We start from the raw sequence: 20494 nt of genomic DNA, 5'->3' as shown, positions 1-20494 counted from the left end.
ATGAATGCAAGACATGTGTTCGTAATTTGTGGTCATTGTTCTCATACAATGTGCATATTGAAATTGAGTCAGGTATCAGTAAAATCTGCATAATGACAACTTTTTAGAATCTAAAACGAAAATCATACAATGAAATATCCATGAAGTTTCAGATAGCTCAATGAGCAATGTGTCTTTTAGAACATTATGTGAGCTCTGAGTCTTTGATGTCATGTGATCTGTATACAAATCCTACAACAGGACATTTACTGTATTATACATATAAAGTCCAACAATGGAACACTCTGAGTGGTCAAGAAGCACTAGGTGCGTTTTGCCAATGTTTTTTTCATCCAGTCGAGAGTTGGACAGGTCATTACTTTAACCTTCTGAATGCTTAAGACAACTTTCAGTATTTTTCACACAAAAAAAAACATAAATTTTTCTAAATTTTTTGATCAAAACATGTAGCCAATGATAAATTTTGCCCAAAATTAACAAAGAAATGATAAAAAAATACATATAAATACGCAAAATGTTGACTGTTGGATGGAGTAGGTGAGCATGAACTAATTTTGAAAGAACCTACAAGTTGCTGACCTAATCTACTGTGTACTAGAAACACTCTACTATCTAGGGCAGGAGCTTTTCTTGGCTGACTCTGCACTAAATTGTAACATACGTGCTGTCAAAATGAAGCTGGCTTGAAGCTAGCACGGAGGAGAAATTATGCGAAGACAATGATCTAGTTTTTGTCCAGTATGCATGTGTGTGTTGATAATGTTACATGCCATACCTTTCTTTTAAGTACTGTCAATTTGTCCACCACTGAGTCAAGTAAACTGGCAACTGTACCAACTGTAACAGGTTTATTTTCAAGGCATTTTTCTAACTCGTTAGTAACGTGTAGTACATGCGAGACTTCACGATCGATATTCTTCTGGGCATTGCGAAACTTCTTATTTAGTATTTCATACGGCACCTATGACAGAAAGAAATGTATAGTTAGCCTCCATCTTACAAGTATTTGAGATTCTAGACATGATAAGTGGGGTGGGGGTGGATGGGTGGGAGGCTTTACAAACAAGTAAGGCAAAATTAGTTGAATGTCAAATTGGTTGAAATTATGTTACCGTTAACCACTAACGGGTGTGTGTGTGTGTTAATGTGGGAGAGATTAATATCATGAAGCAGTAGGTTACACTCAGGGAATGACAAAATCAATATTGAAAGATGAGGTTGTTATGCCTTTATTGTGATTATACTGTAATCAACAGGCTTTAAGCTATGAGAGAGAACTTGTTTTACATAGTGTTTTCACCTGAGCACACAAGTTACAATTACAAGAGCATTTATTTTTTCTGGCAAAATACTCAATAGAAGCAAAATGCAAAAAATATTCATTAAAAATGAAATTTTAATTGTAAAATACTTTATTTTAGTTGGAATTAATTTTTGGTGAAAAGATTTTTTGGCTGTTTTTGTATGGAATTTATTTTCACTGATTTTTGGCAAGTTGAATGTAAAATATAAGAAAACAAGTCATTGTCAATGACACGTCCCCGTTCCGTTCATATTTGAGTGACATATACATTCAAAGCAGATCATGACCGAAATGCACCTGCATATGTACAACACATTGTGCTAAATCTGAACAAAATCCATCCATGCATGACTGAGATCCGGTTCTGGAATTGTGAAAATATGTGATTTTGATGCATTTTCGGCCTTAAAATGGCCATCATTCCGCTATTGTTAAGCAGATCATGAAACAAATGCACATATCTATTTGTGACATGATGTACCATGTGTGTGTGAAGTTTGAACTTGATCAATCCAGACATGTCTTGGATACGGATCCAGAACTGAATTCTTTAACAAAATGGCCGCCAGTCGGCCATTTCGAATTTGATCCGAAAAAAAAAAAAGACGTGCATCAAGGTCCTATTATGTTTAATGTATGTACCAAATTTGAACAAAATCCATCCATGCATAACTGAGATACGGGTCCGGAATGGTGAAAATGTGCGATTTCAATGCATTTTCGGCCTTAAAGCGGCCCCCATTTGGCTATCGTTAATGAGATCATGAAACAAATGCACATACATATTTGTGACATGATGTACCTTGTGTGTGTGAAGTTTGAACTTGATCAATCCAGACATGTCTCGGATACGGATCCAGAACTGAATTCTTTAAAACAAAATGGCCGCCAGTCGGCTATTTCGAACTTGATCCGAAAAAAAAATGACGTGCATCAAGGTCCTATTATGTTTAATGTATGTACCAAATTTGAATGAAATCCGTCCATGCATAACTGAGATCCGGGTCCGGAATGGTGAAAATGTGCGATTTCAATGCATTTTCGGCCTTAAAGCGACCGCCATTTGGCTATCGTTAATGAGATCATGAAACAAATGCACATACATATTTGTGACATGATGTACCTTGTGTGTGTGAAGTTTGAACTCGATCAATCCAAGCATGTCTCAGATACGGATCCAGAACTGAATTCTTTAAAACAAAATGGCCGCCAGTCGGCCATTTCGAACCAGATCCAAAAAAAAAAATGACGTGCATCAAGGTCCTATTATGTTTAATGTATGTACCAAATTTGAATGAAATCCGTCCATGCATAACTGAGATCCGGGTCCGGAATGGTGAAAATGTGCGATTTTGATGCATTTTCGGCCTTAAAATGGCCGCTATTCGGCTATCGTTAATGAGATCATGAAACAAATGCACATACATATTTGTCACATGATGTACCTTGTGTGTGTGAAGTTTGAACTTGATCAATCCAGACATGTCTCGGATACGGATCCAGAACTGAATTCTTTAAAACAAAATGGCCGCCAGTCGGCCATTTCGAACCCGATCCAAAAAAAAAAATGACGTGCATCAAGGTCCTATTATGTTTAATGTATGTACCAAATTTGAACAAAATCCGTCCATGCATAACTGAGATCCGGGTCCGGAATGGTGAAAATGTGCGATTTTGATGCATTTTCGGCCTTAAAATGGCCGCTATTCGGCTATCGTTAATCGGATCATGAAAAAAATGCATGTGCATATGTCCCATATAAGGTGTGATGTATGAGTGAAGTTTGAACTTAATCGGTCCATGCATGTTCAAGATACAGGTGATCACGGACGCACGGACGCACACAGGGCAAAACATAAGTCCCCGTTTTCGGACTGCGTCCGAACGGGGACTAAAAAGGAATATTCACTGAATTTTATTTTCTGAATCGTTCCTTCAGCGAAAATAGTGATCAAAGAAAGCTTAGAAAGAACTCCCATGTGCCGAGAGTATTGGAGACACATTAAATATAATTCGAAATTACTTAGCTGAAAACTAATTATGCAAATCAGAAAATTAATATGACCAGATTTGAGTGTAAAACTAATGAGGTCTGCGCAATGTAACAGAAAATCTATGTCTCCAAGTTTAATTGAAATGTGATTAGAACCAAAAAATTATGAATTATTATGCTTATTAGGGAATTAACATGAACAGATTTTTACCCCAAACTAATTAGGTTTGTACATTGTCCTAGAGCATCTTTGTACTAAGTTTCATTGAAATGGAATAATTAGTACCGTGAAAACTCCAAAATTTCGACCCCTCTAAAAATTCGATTGGCTATTTATTTGCCGGGTTTCGGTGTTTTATTTACCTCCAAATTTTCGACTCCACTAAAAATTGCCGACTCATTCTTATTCGAAAATTGCGACCAGTTTTAGTTTTCCCCCAAACGAAAAAAAAAACCGATGTGAGCGTTCAAACGGGACCTTCCTCGAAGGCATGAATCCGGGTTTCTGATTGACTGAGAGATTTTTATTTTATTGGTAACGAAAATATATTCTAAATAAACAAAGTTTCAAATAAAAACGAACACAAAAATCTCGGCATGCTGCGTTTCTGAATTGTTGATTATTACTGTACTCAGTAGTGATTATAATAATGTACACAAAATAAATTTGTTGAATGGTTATGAAATACAAATAAAAGTCAACTAAGTTTCATCGTAAGCGAATGATTCCGGTCTCGTATAAACGTTTGATGCTGTAGGATATCCGCCATGTTCTCTTAGGTCAAATAGGTCAAATCGCTAATTAACCAATCAAAAAGCTGGATGATGCCAACGTGTTCAAATTACCATAGCTTATTTAAATATGTTAATGTTATTGAACGCAATGCGAAGAGATTGATGTTGTAGTACGATATTTTGGCTTGGATTTTGATGCGAAAACGGCATGATTTTTTTTTAAATAAAAAAATTAGTTGTTTTTAAAAAATAAACTGGTCATCTGAAGAATAATTTAACATTGTTCACAGTGATAACAGCTCATTCTCGAAAGGAAGCTTACCCGCTCACGCTAGTCACGATAAAAATCATACACGTGTACTCTTGAATAGACAGACGTCAATGACTACGGTAAAACTTAGACTCTATTTTAGCCGGCAGGATTGATTGAAATGTCCGAAAAATGACGCCAAAATACACCTTAAAAGTCCCATTTTATTTTCTTAAATCCCATTTTATTTTTTAATCCAAGGGCGAATTTACGGCAGAATTTGGTCCCTCAAATAAGGGACACGTGAGCTTTGATTCTAACCGGATACATTGCACTGGGTCGGGGAGATAGTTTGCTAAACTTCCATGTATCTTTTGTCCAATGGGTACCTGTACTTCGAACATTCGCAAGTTTTCCTAGGTAGTGCGAGACAGCTTTGTCTTTTGACCTATTAGTTTTGTGCTGACCTCTTCTGCGCGTCTTGATGTTTTGTATTGCTTGTCATAATACTCACTGATTGATGACTTTGTTTAGATTTTGAGTTACAACTCGGCCACGACTCTAAAAACATGTCACATTTCTAACGCCAATTATTTAAAACTGGTCGAAATTTTGGAGTTTTTACGGTACTTTAGATATCAGTGTGAAAGCTTAAAATTGGTTAATTATGCAAATTAGGTAATTAATATGTACAGATTGTAACCCACAATTATTCAGGTCTGTCTATTGTCCTACAGCATCCATGTACATTCATTGATATGTGATGTATAGTACCTGAGATATCAGTGTGAAAGTTGGTTAATTATGCAAATTAGGTGATTAATATGCACAAATATTTACCGGAAACTAATTGGGTCTGCATAATTCTAGATTCATTGAAATGTAAATGATTAGTACTTTAGATATCAGTAGAAAAGCTGAAAATTAATTATGCAAATTAGGTAATTAATATGCACAATTATTTACCCTAAAACTAATCAGGTCTCTGCATAGTCCTAAAGGATCTATGTACCAAGTTTCATTGAAATGCGATGATTAGTACTTGAGATACCCATGGAAAAGCTGAAAATTAACTAATTATGCAAATTAGGTGATTAATATGCACAAATATTTATCGAAAACAATCAATCTCTGCATAGTCCTTGAGTATGTAAGTACCAAGTTTCATTGAAATGTAATGCTAACTACTTATATCAAATGCTGAAAATTAATTAATTATGCAAATTAGGTAATTAATATGTACTGATATTACCATAAAAACTATCAGGTCTGTGCAGTGTCGTATGACATCTATGTACCAAGTTTCATTTGAAATGTGATGATTAGTACTTGAGATATCAGTGGAAAAACCGAAAATTGACTAATCATTATGCAAATTAGGTAATTAGTATCCACGGATTATTACCAAAAACTAATCAAAACCTAGCATTAGTTCAGAGCATCTATGTACCAAGTTTCATCAAAATCCAATGAGTGGTTGTTTAGATATCAGTGGAACAGTCATGGAACCACTAAAAAATAGCTAATTATCATGTAAATTAGGTAATTAATTTGCACGGATTTTTACCAAAAATTAATCAAATCTGCGCATATGTTCAGAGCATCTATGTACCAAGTTTCATCAAAATCCAATGAGTGGTTCTTTAGATATCAGTGGAACAGTCATAGAACAGCTAAAAATTAGCTAATTATCATGCAAATTAGGTAATTAACGAGCATGGATTTTTACCAAAACCTAATCAAATCTGCGCATTGGCCCAGAGCATCTATGCACCAAGTTTCATCAAAAACCGATGTATGGTTCTTGAGATAGCAGTGGAACAGTCGGACACACATACACACATACACACATACACACATACACACACACACACATACACACATACACACATACAGACACACTAACTGCAAAGACTCCCATTTTGTGCTTCGCACATGGGAGTCAAAAATTAATTCGAATCAAAAATAAAGTATTTTACAGTACTTTATTTTCACTTGGAATTAATTTAGGTTATTTAGGTTACGCTGGAAAGATGAGACAGAAAAAAATCCATTTTTCTATTTTTTAAATTCAACTCATCAAAAATCAGCAAAAATGAAAATTAATAATAATGTAATTTTCTTTGTTTTTACACATGTGAAATTTCTTGTTACAAGAATGAAGAAAATGAAGGGTCATCATACTTGATGTAAAAAATAGAATGAAGACTATTTTGTCTGTTTAGGGCATTTTATAATCGTTTCCAATGGCTAGGATAAATTTTGCTTGGAAACATAGGATGAGAACAAATTTTATGTAGATTTTTTCATAAAGTACAAAATGTACTTGACGTACCCGAGGTATTAAAATTGACATTATTTTCAGTGTTTTTTTAATAAAGGAATGTGTTTTCATTGTGGGCTACATGTACTGAAACTGCTGCTAACTTTTAAAATTGCCATTACTAGTATTTAACAGGTTTCTGAAAACACAAATAAGACAGAAACCTCCATATATCAGAAACTCTTGATGATTTATTGTAGATGGATTTCATAAGAAATATTGTCACTACCAAACATGCTAAAATATGTGGTAAATAGCATAGAATCAATACAGTATCTGATAATTATGGATATATTAATTGATCAAATAAATATTGGATTTGAGTCTTCCAGCATAAATTATCCATGATCGGCTACAATTATTGGAAAGGAAGTGGTGGAAAAAGTGGAATACATGTTTATCACACACACTAAGTATTTTTTCCAACCATCCAAGGTTGACAGCAAAACACCATTATACAACTACTTAACAGTAGGTAAAATTACATTTAAAATAAAAACCAGCTAAGTATAGCCTTTTCTCAGTTTACACATATAACACTGAAGAAGAAAAAAAGAGACTACATATATGCAAATTTGGCACACTATTATGCAAATTACTATTCCAAGTGGCAGAGAAGCATGAAATTCAGAAATCAACGGTGCAAAAAGATTACGACTTCTTGATGAAGGTGGGATCTTCAAGAGTACCAATGAAATAGATCTGTACTACCAAGAGATATGAACAGAGGCTGAATCTCACATCAGGTCCCAGTGCTGTGAAGGGAATTAACCACATTGACCAATCGAAAGGATGGATACTTTTAAAGCTGCATATTCCACATAAACAAACAATGTATATTACAAGCATACAGTGTACAGGACCTATTTCAGCCATACTTTCGGCGATACTTTAAAAATGATATTGTACATGTATTATAGTATAACAGATCGAACATATTAGCAGAATATGGGTAAATGCATGCATTTTTAGTTTTGATGCGTGGTTTTTATTCAGATTGAACAGATAGGTGGGGTCTCTGGGGGTTCCTCAACGACAACTTCTTCTGAGTTCAGAGATTCAACGATAGCTTTGGTGGTCTCTGATAGACAGTTCGCATCATAGTAAGATAGCTCATATTGAAGTCTGTCAGTATCACTGTAGTACTAGGGATAATGCTTTTCATGGAGACGAACTAGAGTGAGTCGGTTGATCTTAGATGTCATTCAGCACCACACAAAACCCTACTTTGGTCAACCTTGTTTAATTTTATATTCCCAATAATTTATCTTCAAATTTTCAAACAAAGTCTTATCAAACCTTTGTTAATGATTTTTTAAGCCTTTTCAGAAAACAAATAAACTCACAGTAAAACATACTCAACATCTTCGTTAAATAGACCTATGTGACCTGAAAAAGTCACACAGTCAAAATTAAGCATACCATATTTCCTCTATTAGAAGCGCATCTTCAATAGAAGCGCATGTAAACCAATACTGTAAATCATTTTAATTTTGCAAGACAAATGAGAAAATTGAGAAATTTCTGGCAATAAAAATGTCTCTGGAGTTACATGAAACAGAGTTTGTCAAAGCGAGTGCCATAAAATAATTAAATTGTGGACTCAAAGCATCTCTTGTCAAATCGGCAGGAATCACAAAAATGCTAATACAATCGCAGAATATGTTAATTTTGAATTGATTAAATTTCTGGGTTTTCACGACATTTCCAGGAATTTATCATAGTTGAGGTTTTTTTTAGGCCTTAAAAAAAGTAAAGCTGAGATAAGAAATTCAAGCCTGTGCCCTGAGGATGTAAAATTGACTCAAGTTTCGTCTGTTGAAGAAAACAAGAAAAATGTGCATAATAATTTGGCTGAGAAAGTCTGGTGGTGAAAAGGTTAAAGAATAAACGATACAAGTAAATTAAAGAAAATTCCCCAATTGTGTCTTTTTGATGTCTGGTGTGTTCAGGTTGTACAAATGCACATCCAATCTTCCAATTATCTTCGAAAGTATTGCTAATAGATTTAATGGACATCAAATTAAGCACCTGCTAGCTTATTATGATCATTATGTACCTAATGACATGAAATCATAATAAGCTTTAGTGTGTGGGGTCAAAGGTCAGGGGTCAAATATCTAATGGCAAATAATAATATACGACGAATAACCTCATAATAATATACGACGAATAACCTCATAATAAAGTCTAGTTTTGTTGTAGGACATTGTGCCTTTTAGTTCCTCTTCTCATTTCTTATCAACCACTTGGGATACGCAGTTCAACCTATGACGTAAGTGTTACACACTAACCTCTTTTCCTATTGACTGATTGGGTGACTGACTGATGTAAAAAACAAAAAACTTGTTCAGTCATGATACAAAACTAAATAAATTGCAGCAATTGCTAGTTGCACATTTTAATGATCAAACATGTTTGCTTTATTCTATGCCTTTATTTGTGATACGCTTCTAATATATCAAATACAGTATGATCTAAATAAAACAACACTGTTAAGATTACATATGTGTTTTGTTTACAGTCTGGCATTCGATTAAACCTAACATTACCATCAATCATAGGCACTGAATGTTTTTTTTCATCGTGACCATAAATCATTTTCTCTGGTTTATAGCAGCAATTTTATCAGTAATGCAGTGTTCTGCCCAGGTATGATAGCTAAAATACCAAAAAGTCAAAAGAACAACAGACACGCAACACCTGAAGAAGTCAGCGGCATATTTGAAACAGTTTTTTACAGATAGCAGAGTGAGTGTAGCTGGGTACAAACGAGGGCAGCTAGAAGAACTATACAAGACAGCTGAGAAACTTGTATTTTTAGTGGAAAAAGAGGATTTTTCAGAGAAAATGAACTGAAATAGAGATGGTATGTGTGTGTTTCACTGAGTAACTATGACCGTGAAATAGTTTTACAACTTGTTTTTTCTTGCTTTGGCAGAATGGTGTGCATATTTTCAAAGGCTGATACAATTTAGTTGAAAGAAAATGGCACTTTCATTTGAGGAGATTTTTACGTTGCAAGTTGGAAACATTCATGATCAGTATACTGCAACTATACTGCACTACATTCATGTTTGTTGACCGCAGGTCACGCAAAAACAATAATTGTGAAAACACTATCAATTAGTAGTGCCTGCACTTACGTTAATACTGGCGTGTCCATGGTAAAAATAAGCCATAATATGATAATAGAACAAATACAATAAGGATTTTGTAATAATTTAAAGGTTGTGGTTGTCATGGCGCGTCTCGTTTGATATGGGACCCATAGCGATGTACACAACATTATACGTACATTATGCGGGTGACCACTGCCCTTTGATATATTAACAGTCTTTAATGTTTTTTAAGTTCAAGCATAACCACTGTTCTAAAAAAGACTGGGCCGAAAACAGCAATGATATTGAAATGGGACAATGAAAGTTACTTGGTATATGATATGGTTCGGTTTAGTATCGTGCAATACACAAGCAATGAAAGGAATGTTTTGATTGGTCAAAACTGACATGTTCACTTATAAAGTCGGGTCACTGATTGAGTACATGGAGACACTCACAATCTGCATGTAAATTAAGATACCAGTAGTTTTGAGAAGCACAAAGTACCTGTACTTTTAAGTCGTCTACGCTTATAGCAACAGATAATTTGGTGGGAGTAATTTAAAGTGTAATTTAACACGTATGGGTTATTCCAAGCATTAATGCTTTGTCCTGGCCAATAATCCCTCTGGTTTAACCAGATGGAGCAACCATATTCTAAAGTTTGAGTGAAGTTCACTCAGCCCTAATGGAAATAGTGGACAAATTAAGAAGTCTGTAAATTAACCATGCGATTTATGAGCAACTTTTTCAAAATTATGAGTAGGCTTCTAGCTTAAGCAATCCAGACATAGAGCGTAACATTCAATTTTGCCACTTCTGTGCTTGTATTAGAGACATGTTTAGGACCAAAATGGAAAAACAACTTATTTAAGACAATTTCAAGGTCTTAAAAACAGGAATCAATATAAATAGACATATTTTTTAATGGTCTGTTCATATATTGCAATTATTTGAACATCTCACCCAATTCATGCCTTGTTGTTTTTATGAAATAGAAGACCAAAAGCTTTTTGACACTTGTGTCCATTACTTGTGATACTTTGCTTTATAGATGGTTTCTACAGGATTCAGCACTGACCAGTAACCATAGTAACCTCCAGACACTTGAGTATATCTAAAATGTGGTGTTCCGGCAGAATCACTCGAATATGACGTTTTTGAACTAATATCAATCGGACCACCAAATAAATCATACACTGTATTTGCTCTATTAGTAATACATGCGTTTACAGAGACAGACACACACCTCTGTCATTTACATAAGCTTATATACTACTTAATACAGCAAATACAGTATATATCGATACCCTAAATAAATATCTCTTCATGAAAGATGTGTGCAGTCATCTTTAAATGATGGCCTCCAAGGGATCGTCGTCACAAATGTGATTAATTTGTGGTTAAAATAACTACCATAGCCCATTTAGCTATTGGTCAAAAGATTTGTACTGGTACTGGCTTGATGTATAATAAACCCTGTTCTATATGGGTTTGTATGCACGCAACTACTGTATCCAGCATATATTTAAGTTTTGGCAATATGAATTTACAATTGAGATGGACAATTTCTACAACATTAACTTCAAATTACCGCACCATGCCATTGAAAACATGTCAACATTAGAGAATGGTTTTTTGAACCAAAGTATGTAGCTCAGACAACTCCAAACGAACTAGTCAGGGTAGTTACTGGGTAATATACATGCGTTGTGACCTTTTCACCACCAGTTCCCTCTTTTCATCACAAAATAGTCCTGTTTAGAGTCTACACTTTCTTTCAGAGGATTGGGATAAAAATAGCCAATTTTTTTTTAGTAAAACTTGAAAATTGACACAAATTTTGTTTGTTGGCCCCAAAATTAGGATTCATATCATGAAATATTGAAGAATATAAAAGTGCAGCAAAATTTGGGTGAGACAGTCTGGTGGTGAAAATGTTAACAGGTTTAAAATTGAATATGAATGCCTGTGTAACGCTTGCTACTCCAATGTCCAAAATCACTTGTTGGTGTGAGAATTTTATCACATTATCTGAACATTTATTGCATTGCACTATGAGGCTTATCATTAGGACTTATTTGCATAAAAGTATTCACCTGGTAATATCACCAGGGGACATTGCAGTACAAACCTGCGCAGTTCTGGGAAATGCTTTAGGTTCCAATGTATTGACGTTTAAAGTAATCTTGCATGACACTGTTGTATCAGTACAGTAATGACCTGAATCATTTATGGGAGTTCTGACCCACTTCTTGTACAATAAATTTGTGACCTGCCATGGCTTTGTAATGGTATGTTTAGAGTTTGCTCTCGGTTTGATACATACAAATAATCTACGGCAAGAGAAATACAAATGTTGTATAATTAATTGTTCAATTCATGTTTCACAGTACGAATTGACTGGTTATCATCACTCAGTGTTCAGATACTACCAGGCAGGTACCAACACATGTATGCAATTGAGATATCAAGATTCCATCAAAACGATATCTTAAATCAATTTACTCACAACTACAGATGTGTGAAGTAATTATAATTATTGATTTTGTTTTGAGGCAATGCTTTGATCGTAACTTTTCATCTGTTAACATGGGGAAAATGCGTTAAATTGATAGACCTTCAGAGAGCATGGCCGCCATTTTGAAAGGCGAAACTTCAGGTCATCGGTACCATATTTAGACGTTATCAATGAACTGATACTTGAATGCACATTTTTCATTTTTTTGTTGAATATTGATGCTTACTTTGTAAATGGCGGGTAATTTTTCAATCAAGAGTAGACAGGTTTGTGTAAATTTAGCCCGTCAAAATAAAATTGTGCACACGTAACGTATCTAAAATGACAGATATGCAGGTGGCTGGCTTGTAGCCTGATCATCAGCTATACAAAGTTCATGCATATTCATGAGTCAGAAAAATACCAGAATGCATTTTTTGAATATGCTCAAGCGAATAGAGCATAAAGGTAATTTACTGTAAACACATAACTTTTTCCTTGGTTTCACTATTTTTTTTGCTGATAACTGAATGTAAACATGTAAGTAACATTACAGTAGAAATCATAGACTTTGTTTACAAAAAGAAATAATTAATTGTTCAAGTCTTTTTAGCATGATCGCGAAAACTAACGTGACCGTGAAAGAAATCCCGACTGGACATATCTGCAGATGCGTCCAGTCGGGATTTCTTTCGCGGTCATGCTAGTTTTCACGATCACCCTTAAAAAGCCTGAATTGACAATTATATTTTTTATGTAAAACAAAAAAGAAGTCCCGATTTTGCCAGTCTATAGAAATCATTTTTTCCCTAAAAATCTAAGAATTTAAAATCCAGTCAATATAGTGAAATTAAAAACCAATGCATCAGAATACCAAAAGTTGTTGCCATGTGCAAGAGTTTACATTAATCAGTGCCCCCCCCAGAAAAAAACAAAAACAAACGAATATGTTAATTACCCTGTATTCATTTATATGATAATTAAGCTTTATTGTTTAACAATATTGAATAGAGAATGAGGAGGGAGAGAGGCTACTCTACTACAATACAGAGAGAAGAATAGGGAATAATACACTAAGGTAAAATGTATACAGTGGAGGAATGTGGTCAAAGAGCAAAACAAGGTGCAGTGACAAAAAGATGAAAAATGGATGAAATGAAACATAGTGAGAAAAAGAAGGATGAAGTGACAAAGATGGATGCCGTGAAAGAGTGAGACAAGAATGGATGAAGTGACAAAGTGGGATGCAGTGAAACAGTGAAACAAGAAGGGATGAAGTGACAAAGTGGGATGCCAAGAAACAATGAGACAAGAATGGATGAAGTGACAAAGATGGATGCCGTGAAACAGTGAGACAAGAAGGGATGCAGTGAAAGAGTGAGACAAGGAGGGATGAAGTGACAAAGTGGGATGCAGTGAAAGAGTGAGACAAGGAGGGATGAAGTGACAAAGTGGGATGCAGTGAAACAGTGAGACAAGAAGGGATGAAGTGACAAAGTGGGATACAGTGAAAGAGTGAAACAAGGAGGGATGAAGTGACAAAGAGGGATGCAGTGAAACAGTGAGACAAGAAGGAATGAAGTGACAAAGTGGGATACAGTGAAAGAGTGAAACAAGGAGGGATGAAGTGACAAAGTGGGATACAGTGAAAGAGTGAAACAAGGAGGGATGAAGTGACAAAGTGGGATGCAGTGAAACAGTGAGACAAAGAAGGGATGAAGTGACAAAGTGGGATGCAGTGAAAGAGTGAGACAAGAAGGGATGAAGTGACAAAGAGGGATGCAGTGAAACAGTGAGACAAAGAAGGGATGAAGTGACAAAGTGGGATGCAGTGAAAGAGTGAGACAAGGAGGGATGAAGTGACAAAGTGGGATGCAGTGAAACTGCGAGACAAAGAAGGGATGAGGTGACAAAGTGGGATGCAGTGAAAGAGTGAGACAAGAATGGATGAAGTGACAAAGTGGCATGCAGTGAAACAGTGAAACAAGAAGGGATGAAGTGACAAAGTGGGATGCCAAGAAACAATGAGACAAGAATGGATGAAGTGACAAAGATGGATGCCGTGAAAGAGTGAGACAAGAAGGGATGCAGTGAAAGAGTGAGACAAGAATGGATGAGGTGACAAAGTGGGATACAGTGAAAGAGTGAGACAAAAAGGGATGAAGTGACAAAGTGGGATGCAGTGAAAGAGTGAGACAAGGAGGGATGAAGTGACAAAGTGGGATGCAGTGAAACAGTGAGACAAAGAAGGGATGAAGTGACAAAGTGGGATGCAGTGAAAGAGTGAGACAAGGAGGGATGAAGTGACAAAGTGGGATGCAGTGAAACAGCGAGACAAAGAAGGGATGAGGTGACAAAGTGGGATGCAGTGAAAGAGTGAGACAAGAATGGATGAAGTGACAAAGTGGGATGCAGTGAAACAGTGAAACAAGAAGGGATGAAGTGACAAAGTGGGATGCCAAGAAACAATGAGACAAGAATGGATGAAGTGACAAAGATGGATGCCGTGAAACAGTGAGACAAGAAGGGATGCAGTGAAAGAGTGAGACAAGAATGGATGAAGTGACAAAGTGGGATACAGTGAAAGAGTGAGACAAGGAGGGATGAAGTGACAAAGAGGGATGCAGTGAAACAGTGAGACAAAGAAGGGATGAAGTGACAAAGTGGGATGCAGTGAAAGAGTGAGACAAGGAGGGATGAAGTGACAAAGAGGGATGCAGTGAAAGAGTGAGACAAGGAGGGATGAAGTGACAAAGAGGGATGCAGTGAAACAGTGAGACAAGAAGGAATGAAGTGACAAAGTGGGATGCAGTGAAAGAGTGAGACAAGGAGGGATGAAGTGACAAAGAGGGATGCAGTGAAACAGTGAGACAAGAAGGGATGAAGTGACAAAGTGGGATACAGTGAAAGAGTGAAACAAGGAGGGATGAAGTGACAAAGTGGGATGCAGTGAAAGTGAGACAAAGAAGGGATGAAGTGACAAAGTGGGATACAGTGAAAGAGTGAGACAAGGAGGGATGAAGTGACAAAGTGGGATGCAGTGAAACAGTGAGACAAAGAAGGGATGAAGTGACAAAGTGGGATGCAGTGAAAAAGTGAGACAAGGAGGGATGAAGTGACAAAGAGGGATGCAGTGAAACAGTGAAACAAGAAGTTATGAAGTGACAAAGTGGGATGCAGTGAAAGAGTGAGACAAGGAGGGATGAAGTGACAAAGTGGGATGCAGTGAAACAGTGAGACAAAGAAGGGATGAAGTGACAAAGTGGGATGCAGTGAAAAAGTGAGACAAGGAGGGATGAAGTGACAAAGAGGGATACAGTGAAACAGTGAGACAAGAAGGGATGAAGTGACAAAGTGGGATACAGTGAAAGAGTGAAACAAGGAGGGATGAAGTGACAAAGAGGGATGCAGTGAAACAGTGAGACAGGAAGGGATGAAGTGACAAAGTGGGATGCAGTGAAAGAGTGAGACAAGGAGGGATGAAGTGACAAAGAGGGATGCAGTGAAACAGTGAGACAAGAAGGGATGAAGTGACAAAGTGGGATGCCAAGAAACAGTGAGACAAGAAGGGATGAAGTGACAAAGTGGGATGCAGTGAAACAGTGAGACAAAGAGATACAATGACAAAAAGGGGTGCATAGAAACAGTGAGACAAGGAGGAATAAAGTGACAAAGTGGGATGCAGTGAAACAGTGAGACAAGAAGAGATACAATGACAAAGAGGGGTGCATAGAAACAGTGAGACAAGAAGGGATGAAGTGACAAAGTGGGATGCAGTGAAACAGTGAGACAAAGAGATACAATGACAAAAAGGGGTGCATAGAAACAGTGAGACAAGGAGGAATAAAGTGACAAAGTGGGATGCAGTGAAACAGTGAGACAAGAAGAGATACAATGACAAAGAGGGGTGCATAGAAACAGTGAGATGAGAAGGGATGAAGTGACAAAGTGGGGTGCAGTGAAACAGTGAGACAAGGAGGGATGCAGTGGAACATAGTGAGTCAAAAAGAGATGCAGTGGAACATAGTGAGTCAAGGGGAGATGCAGTGGAACATAGTGAGTCAAGGAGGGATGCAGTGGAACATAGTGAGTCAAGAAGGGATGCAGTGGAACATAGTGAGTCAAGAAGGGATGCAGTGGAACATAGTGAGTCAAAAGGAGATGCAGTGGAACATAGTGAGTCAAGAAGGAATGCAGTGGAACATAGTGAGTCAAAAGAAGATGCAGTGAAACATAGTGAGTCAAAAGGAGATGCAGTGGAACATAGTGAGTCAAGAAGGAATGCAGTGGAACATAGTAAATCAAAAGGAGATGCAGTGGAACATAGTGAGTCAAGAAGGGATGCAGTGGAACATAGTGAGTCAAGAAGGAATGCAGTGGAACATAGTGAGTCAAAAGTAGATGCAGTGGAACATAGTGAGTCAAAAGGAGATACAGTGGAACATAGTGAGTCAAAAGGAGATGAAGTGAAACAAAGTGAGTCAAGAAGGGATACAGTGGAACATAGTGAGTCAAAAGAAGATTAGCATTAAACATTTGTTTATGCCTGAATCACATGTCGTCTTTATGTTTCAGCATAGAGTAATACACATATTCCAATGCTTAACACATCTCTCAACGAACCAATCAAGCATAACAGTGCCATATTGGATTCAGAGTTTATTCTATGTACAATACTGTGCTCGCCAAATCTTGCACAGTATCAACTTATCATAAACTATTATTATTTGATTAAACCTTTCTCTCAAGATAAAATATTACTCATTTCTGGAAAAAAAATCACAAAGCAATTATTCTGTTTTACAATCATAATGAAAAATAGTAAATATATACAGTGGAACACATGTATGTGTGCTTCTAATAGAGCAAATATGGTACATACAACTAGTATGAACATATACAACAGCGATCATTCATTATTTGTTCACTGGCCATGATGGGCATATGGAAACACATCTTATGACCAAAATGAAGGGCTGTTACCAAGTGACAATGGATATCATGTGTGGGCTACATGAATTCTGAAGAACAGACACATATATTTGCCATCGCCTGCCCTAACAATTCAATGAATATTTCTGCGACGACAAAAATGATGATGTTAGAAATAATAAAACTTTTGATTATTTTAAAAAAGAAAATATCAGTGTACACGTCACACACACTGAAAGTAACCAGACATGGCTGACTGGCTTTGGGCAATGGAATGTGTTATGCTCTGAAGGTTTTTACGTTTGTCTTTGGCAAGATAATAAATTCATATTAACAAGTACAGAATTGGGTGAGGTAGAACATGTCACACAGTGTTGTCACGCTTCCTCAATAATCAGCCGGCTATGAGGTTCACTGAGGAGTGTTTTTATCACAGGACACGAAGATGAGGTCGATTACTTGAAATTAAAATAAGTTTGAAAGACAGTCATATGGAACTAGTACCCATAGTTCAGTTGTGATGACGATACATGCACGAAGGGTCGACATAGGTAGCGGTGCTAAATTTGAATGCTGACAGATTTACATATTTATTAATACAATATCCAGTTTGTCACTGCAGAATTTCAGCAGAAATTTCACGAAGGGATGTCGAGAGTGAAATGAATCAGCTGATCAACGGTGCAACATCACAGTGAACATATTGTCAAAGTATGTACTGACAAATAGTCTTTACAAAGCTGTGTTTTGACTCGTATACACTAAAATAAAGAACAATTCCATTGCAGTTTCTGGCTGCTAAGGTCGGACATTTGTGATGAAACAATAACAGCGTTAGGAACCGACCGACCATCCAGTGTCGATGGTGTTCCGCTCGATCGACCCTTGCTGGCTGACCGGGCGAGCTCGAGAACTGTTTATCCCCGGTGTTTATCTATCTTTCCAAAGTACCAAATCATTTGAAGAAGGCGGATCAGAGATCAATGAGTATGTGGATCCTAAAAAATAATTCTAACAGTTCACAATATATTTATAGAAGCTACAAGAAACAGTTATGACAGACACAGGGAGGGATAAAATCAAACAAAATACCTTCAAAGTAGAGTGCTCTAATGCCTTCAGATCCGCCATGTTGTTGGCTGTCTGCGCTCAGCATTATGGGAAGCCGGGAAGGGACTTCCCCATTCAAAAACGGGGGTGTATATTTAAAACGAAGAACCACTTCCCAATACTATATAATATACAACTGTCAGTATTACAAATTATACAATTGGTATGAATTTTACTTGTTCAAATATGCGATACTAACAATTGTCATGTGTTTAAGAAATATCTGGAGAAGTTTAAAAGTGTATATTGTGTTCAAATTAGTTGCCCTTCTGGCCTTGTGAACCTGCGCTTCCTCTGTTTTCCATTGATTTGTATTCCGTTGGAGTGCACGCTTTGCCACCATTTTACCACGAATATTCTGCCAGGATCTTCCACCACACAAAGACAAGATATGTAATATCGGCCGTTGTAGATTTTAGATGACTGTTACTGGATCGTCTGGAACGATATTCTGAACAGTACCGACGACAAATTTACACGTTAGAGTGTCTAGCGACGGTCAACTATCGTGTGTGTAGTGTTAGCTGTGTCTTTTGTTTGCTCAATTCAAGGTAGGTAGTGTGGCCAGCACTTCTTTTTTGACTTTGACCCAATCTTTTCCCCTCATGCCGTGCGCTAACTGTTGCGAGAAATTCGAAACCAACCAGGTTCGTATATTCCGGGAAGAAACGATTTTTTTGTACACGGTGGCGCGTCTACTTTTGCGCTGGATGTTGATATGACTTCCACCAACGGTCCAATTTTCGTATACCAACATTCGTGGAAGACTGGTTTCGTCAATATAAATGTGTCCCCGCTATGGATAGTTCGAATTTAGCCATTCAACTGGCAAGCAATCTATGACCGGAACCAAGTTGTTTTAGTACGCCTGGTCACGTACTGAATTTTGTCATCGAAACACAAAACACATCCCTGGTTTCAAGAGTGAGATAAAACAGATTTTTATGAACACTTTTTGCATTTCTTGCACTGTTTCTGGAAGTTCCTCCCCCGCTGTTTCACAATGCATTATCATTTCATATCGAAATGCAAATAACACTGCCGTTTTAATTAAAGTCTTGTTTGTCGTTTCTTGATTCTTTGTACGTGCCGTCGCATCGTTTTTCGGTTGTGTGCTTGTGATTGGTATATATGCAAGGTGAAATCGCTCCGTGACGTTGGTTTTCGCGAGTAATGGATTCCAAGTTTTTCAAGAAAGCGTTGTTTTTTGACAACGTGACCGACTGTCGCTAATCGAGCTCTGCGGCGATTGTGTATAATCATAATGGAGGCGGCCACGGCCAAAAAGCCCAGTTGCTTTGAATATGATGTATTGTCTGCGATTACAATCAAAAGCCCTTGCCAGGCCTGACACGCCGTGCATAGGGTGTGGCCTGCTATTGTTGTTAGGCAAATCTTTATTTAGGTCACAAATTGTAGCTTTGTTCAGATCATTGTATTCTGTGAATTAAAATGGTTTCTGAGCAACTATTAATTTTTATATAATATCATGCCAAGACTGCTCAAGATTATCAAGATTTTTTTTTCGGCATTGCACGTAGGAAATTATTTTTGTCTCAAGCATTCCTCAGCAATAATTTCTTGACCCCAACAAGTATTTGAGATATGTAGTTTTAAATGACCCAATGGATAAAAAGTGTATTTTCACATTAAAAATAGCACAACACTAGTCTGGTGCAAAAATATTCCTTTAATAAAATTGGTATCATTAACAAATCTTTGATTGGATTTTAGTGTTAAAATAATGTTATGCTTGAATTTGTGCCAAGTTAGCTTTAATACTGCATGTCTAAATGATTTCTAGTGGAAGATTTCTACCCTCTGATCTCTTCCACCTTACCCCCAATGGAGTATTAGCATATTTATTGTATTAAATTGTATTGTTGGGACCCTTGTGAATGGCTGCTTCATCCGGGTCTTGTTCTTCATTGTATCCAGCACACACCTGATACAGTAATTTTTTTCTTTTAGTTTTTGTTTTTCTCATTTGAATTTATCATTTAAAAATATATATATAGTTAATTTTTTATTTAATGTGCACCAGTAATTAAAAGTGTCATTTTGTTTATTAATGTGAATTAATGAGTTTTGTAGGGTGGGTCTCTTTATCATTTGGTATGCTGGTCATGTACCGTATTATTTGCCATCATTCTGTGTTCTGTTGATTATTAACTCTGCGAGGAAGGACAGCAATGAAAGATGAAAAATGTCATAATAAATCAGTTAGGTAATTATCACCTGTCCTAA

At 36.7% G+C, this 20494-nt stretch overlaps 2 protein-coding genes across 3 annotated transcripts in view; one reads left to right on the top strand and one right to left on the bottom strand.

The window, feature by feature from the left end:
* LOC100373339 (E3 ubiquitin-protein transferase MAEA-like) overlaps positions 1–18331 on the bottom strand; it is a 43555-nt gene extending 25224 nt beyond the window's left edge. Inside the window, exons 1-2 of the mRNA XM_002741349.4 lie at positions 18230–18331; positions 776–961 (exon numbers count right to left, since the gene is read on the bottom strand). Of these exons, the coding sequence (XP_002741395.1) occupies positions 776–961; positions 18230–18268 (225 nt within the window). The 5' untranslated portion in view covers positions 18269–18331. The remainder of the gene's footprint in view (positions 1–775; positions 962–18229) is intronic.
* Positions 18332–18557: 226 nt separating this feature from the next.
* The window catches only part of LOC100373494 (C-terminal-binding protein 1-like), a 70713-nt gene continuing 68776 nt past the window's right edge, over positions 18558–20494 (top strand). For both annotated transcript variants that reach the window (XM_078005711.2, XM_085504221.1), the window contains exon 1: positions 18558–18798. The gene's annotated coding sequence lies outside the window, so the exon portion shown is untranslated. The remainder of the gene's footprint in view (positions 18799–20494) is intronic.

The sequence above is a fragment of the Saccoglossus kowalevskii genome, chromosome 10 (genome assembly GCF_978046115.1).
Source record: "Saccoglossus kowalevskii chromosome 10, keSacKowa6.1, whole genome shotgun sequence".
Lineage (NCBI taxonomy): Eukaryota > Metazoa > Hemichordata > Enteropneusta > Harrimaniidae > Saccoglossus > Saccoglossus kowalevskii.
This window is presented reverse-complemented; position numbering and strand designations above follow the sequence as displayed.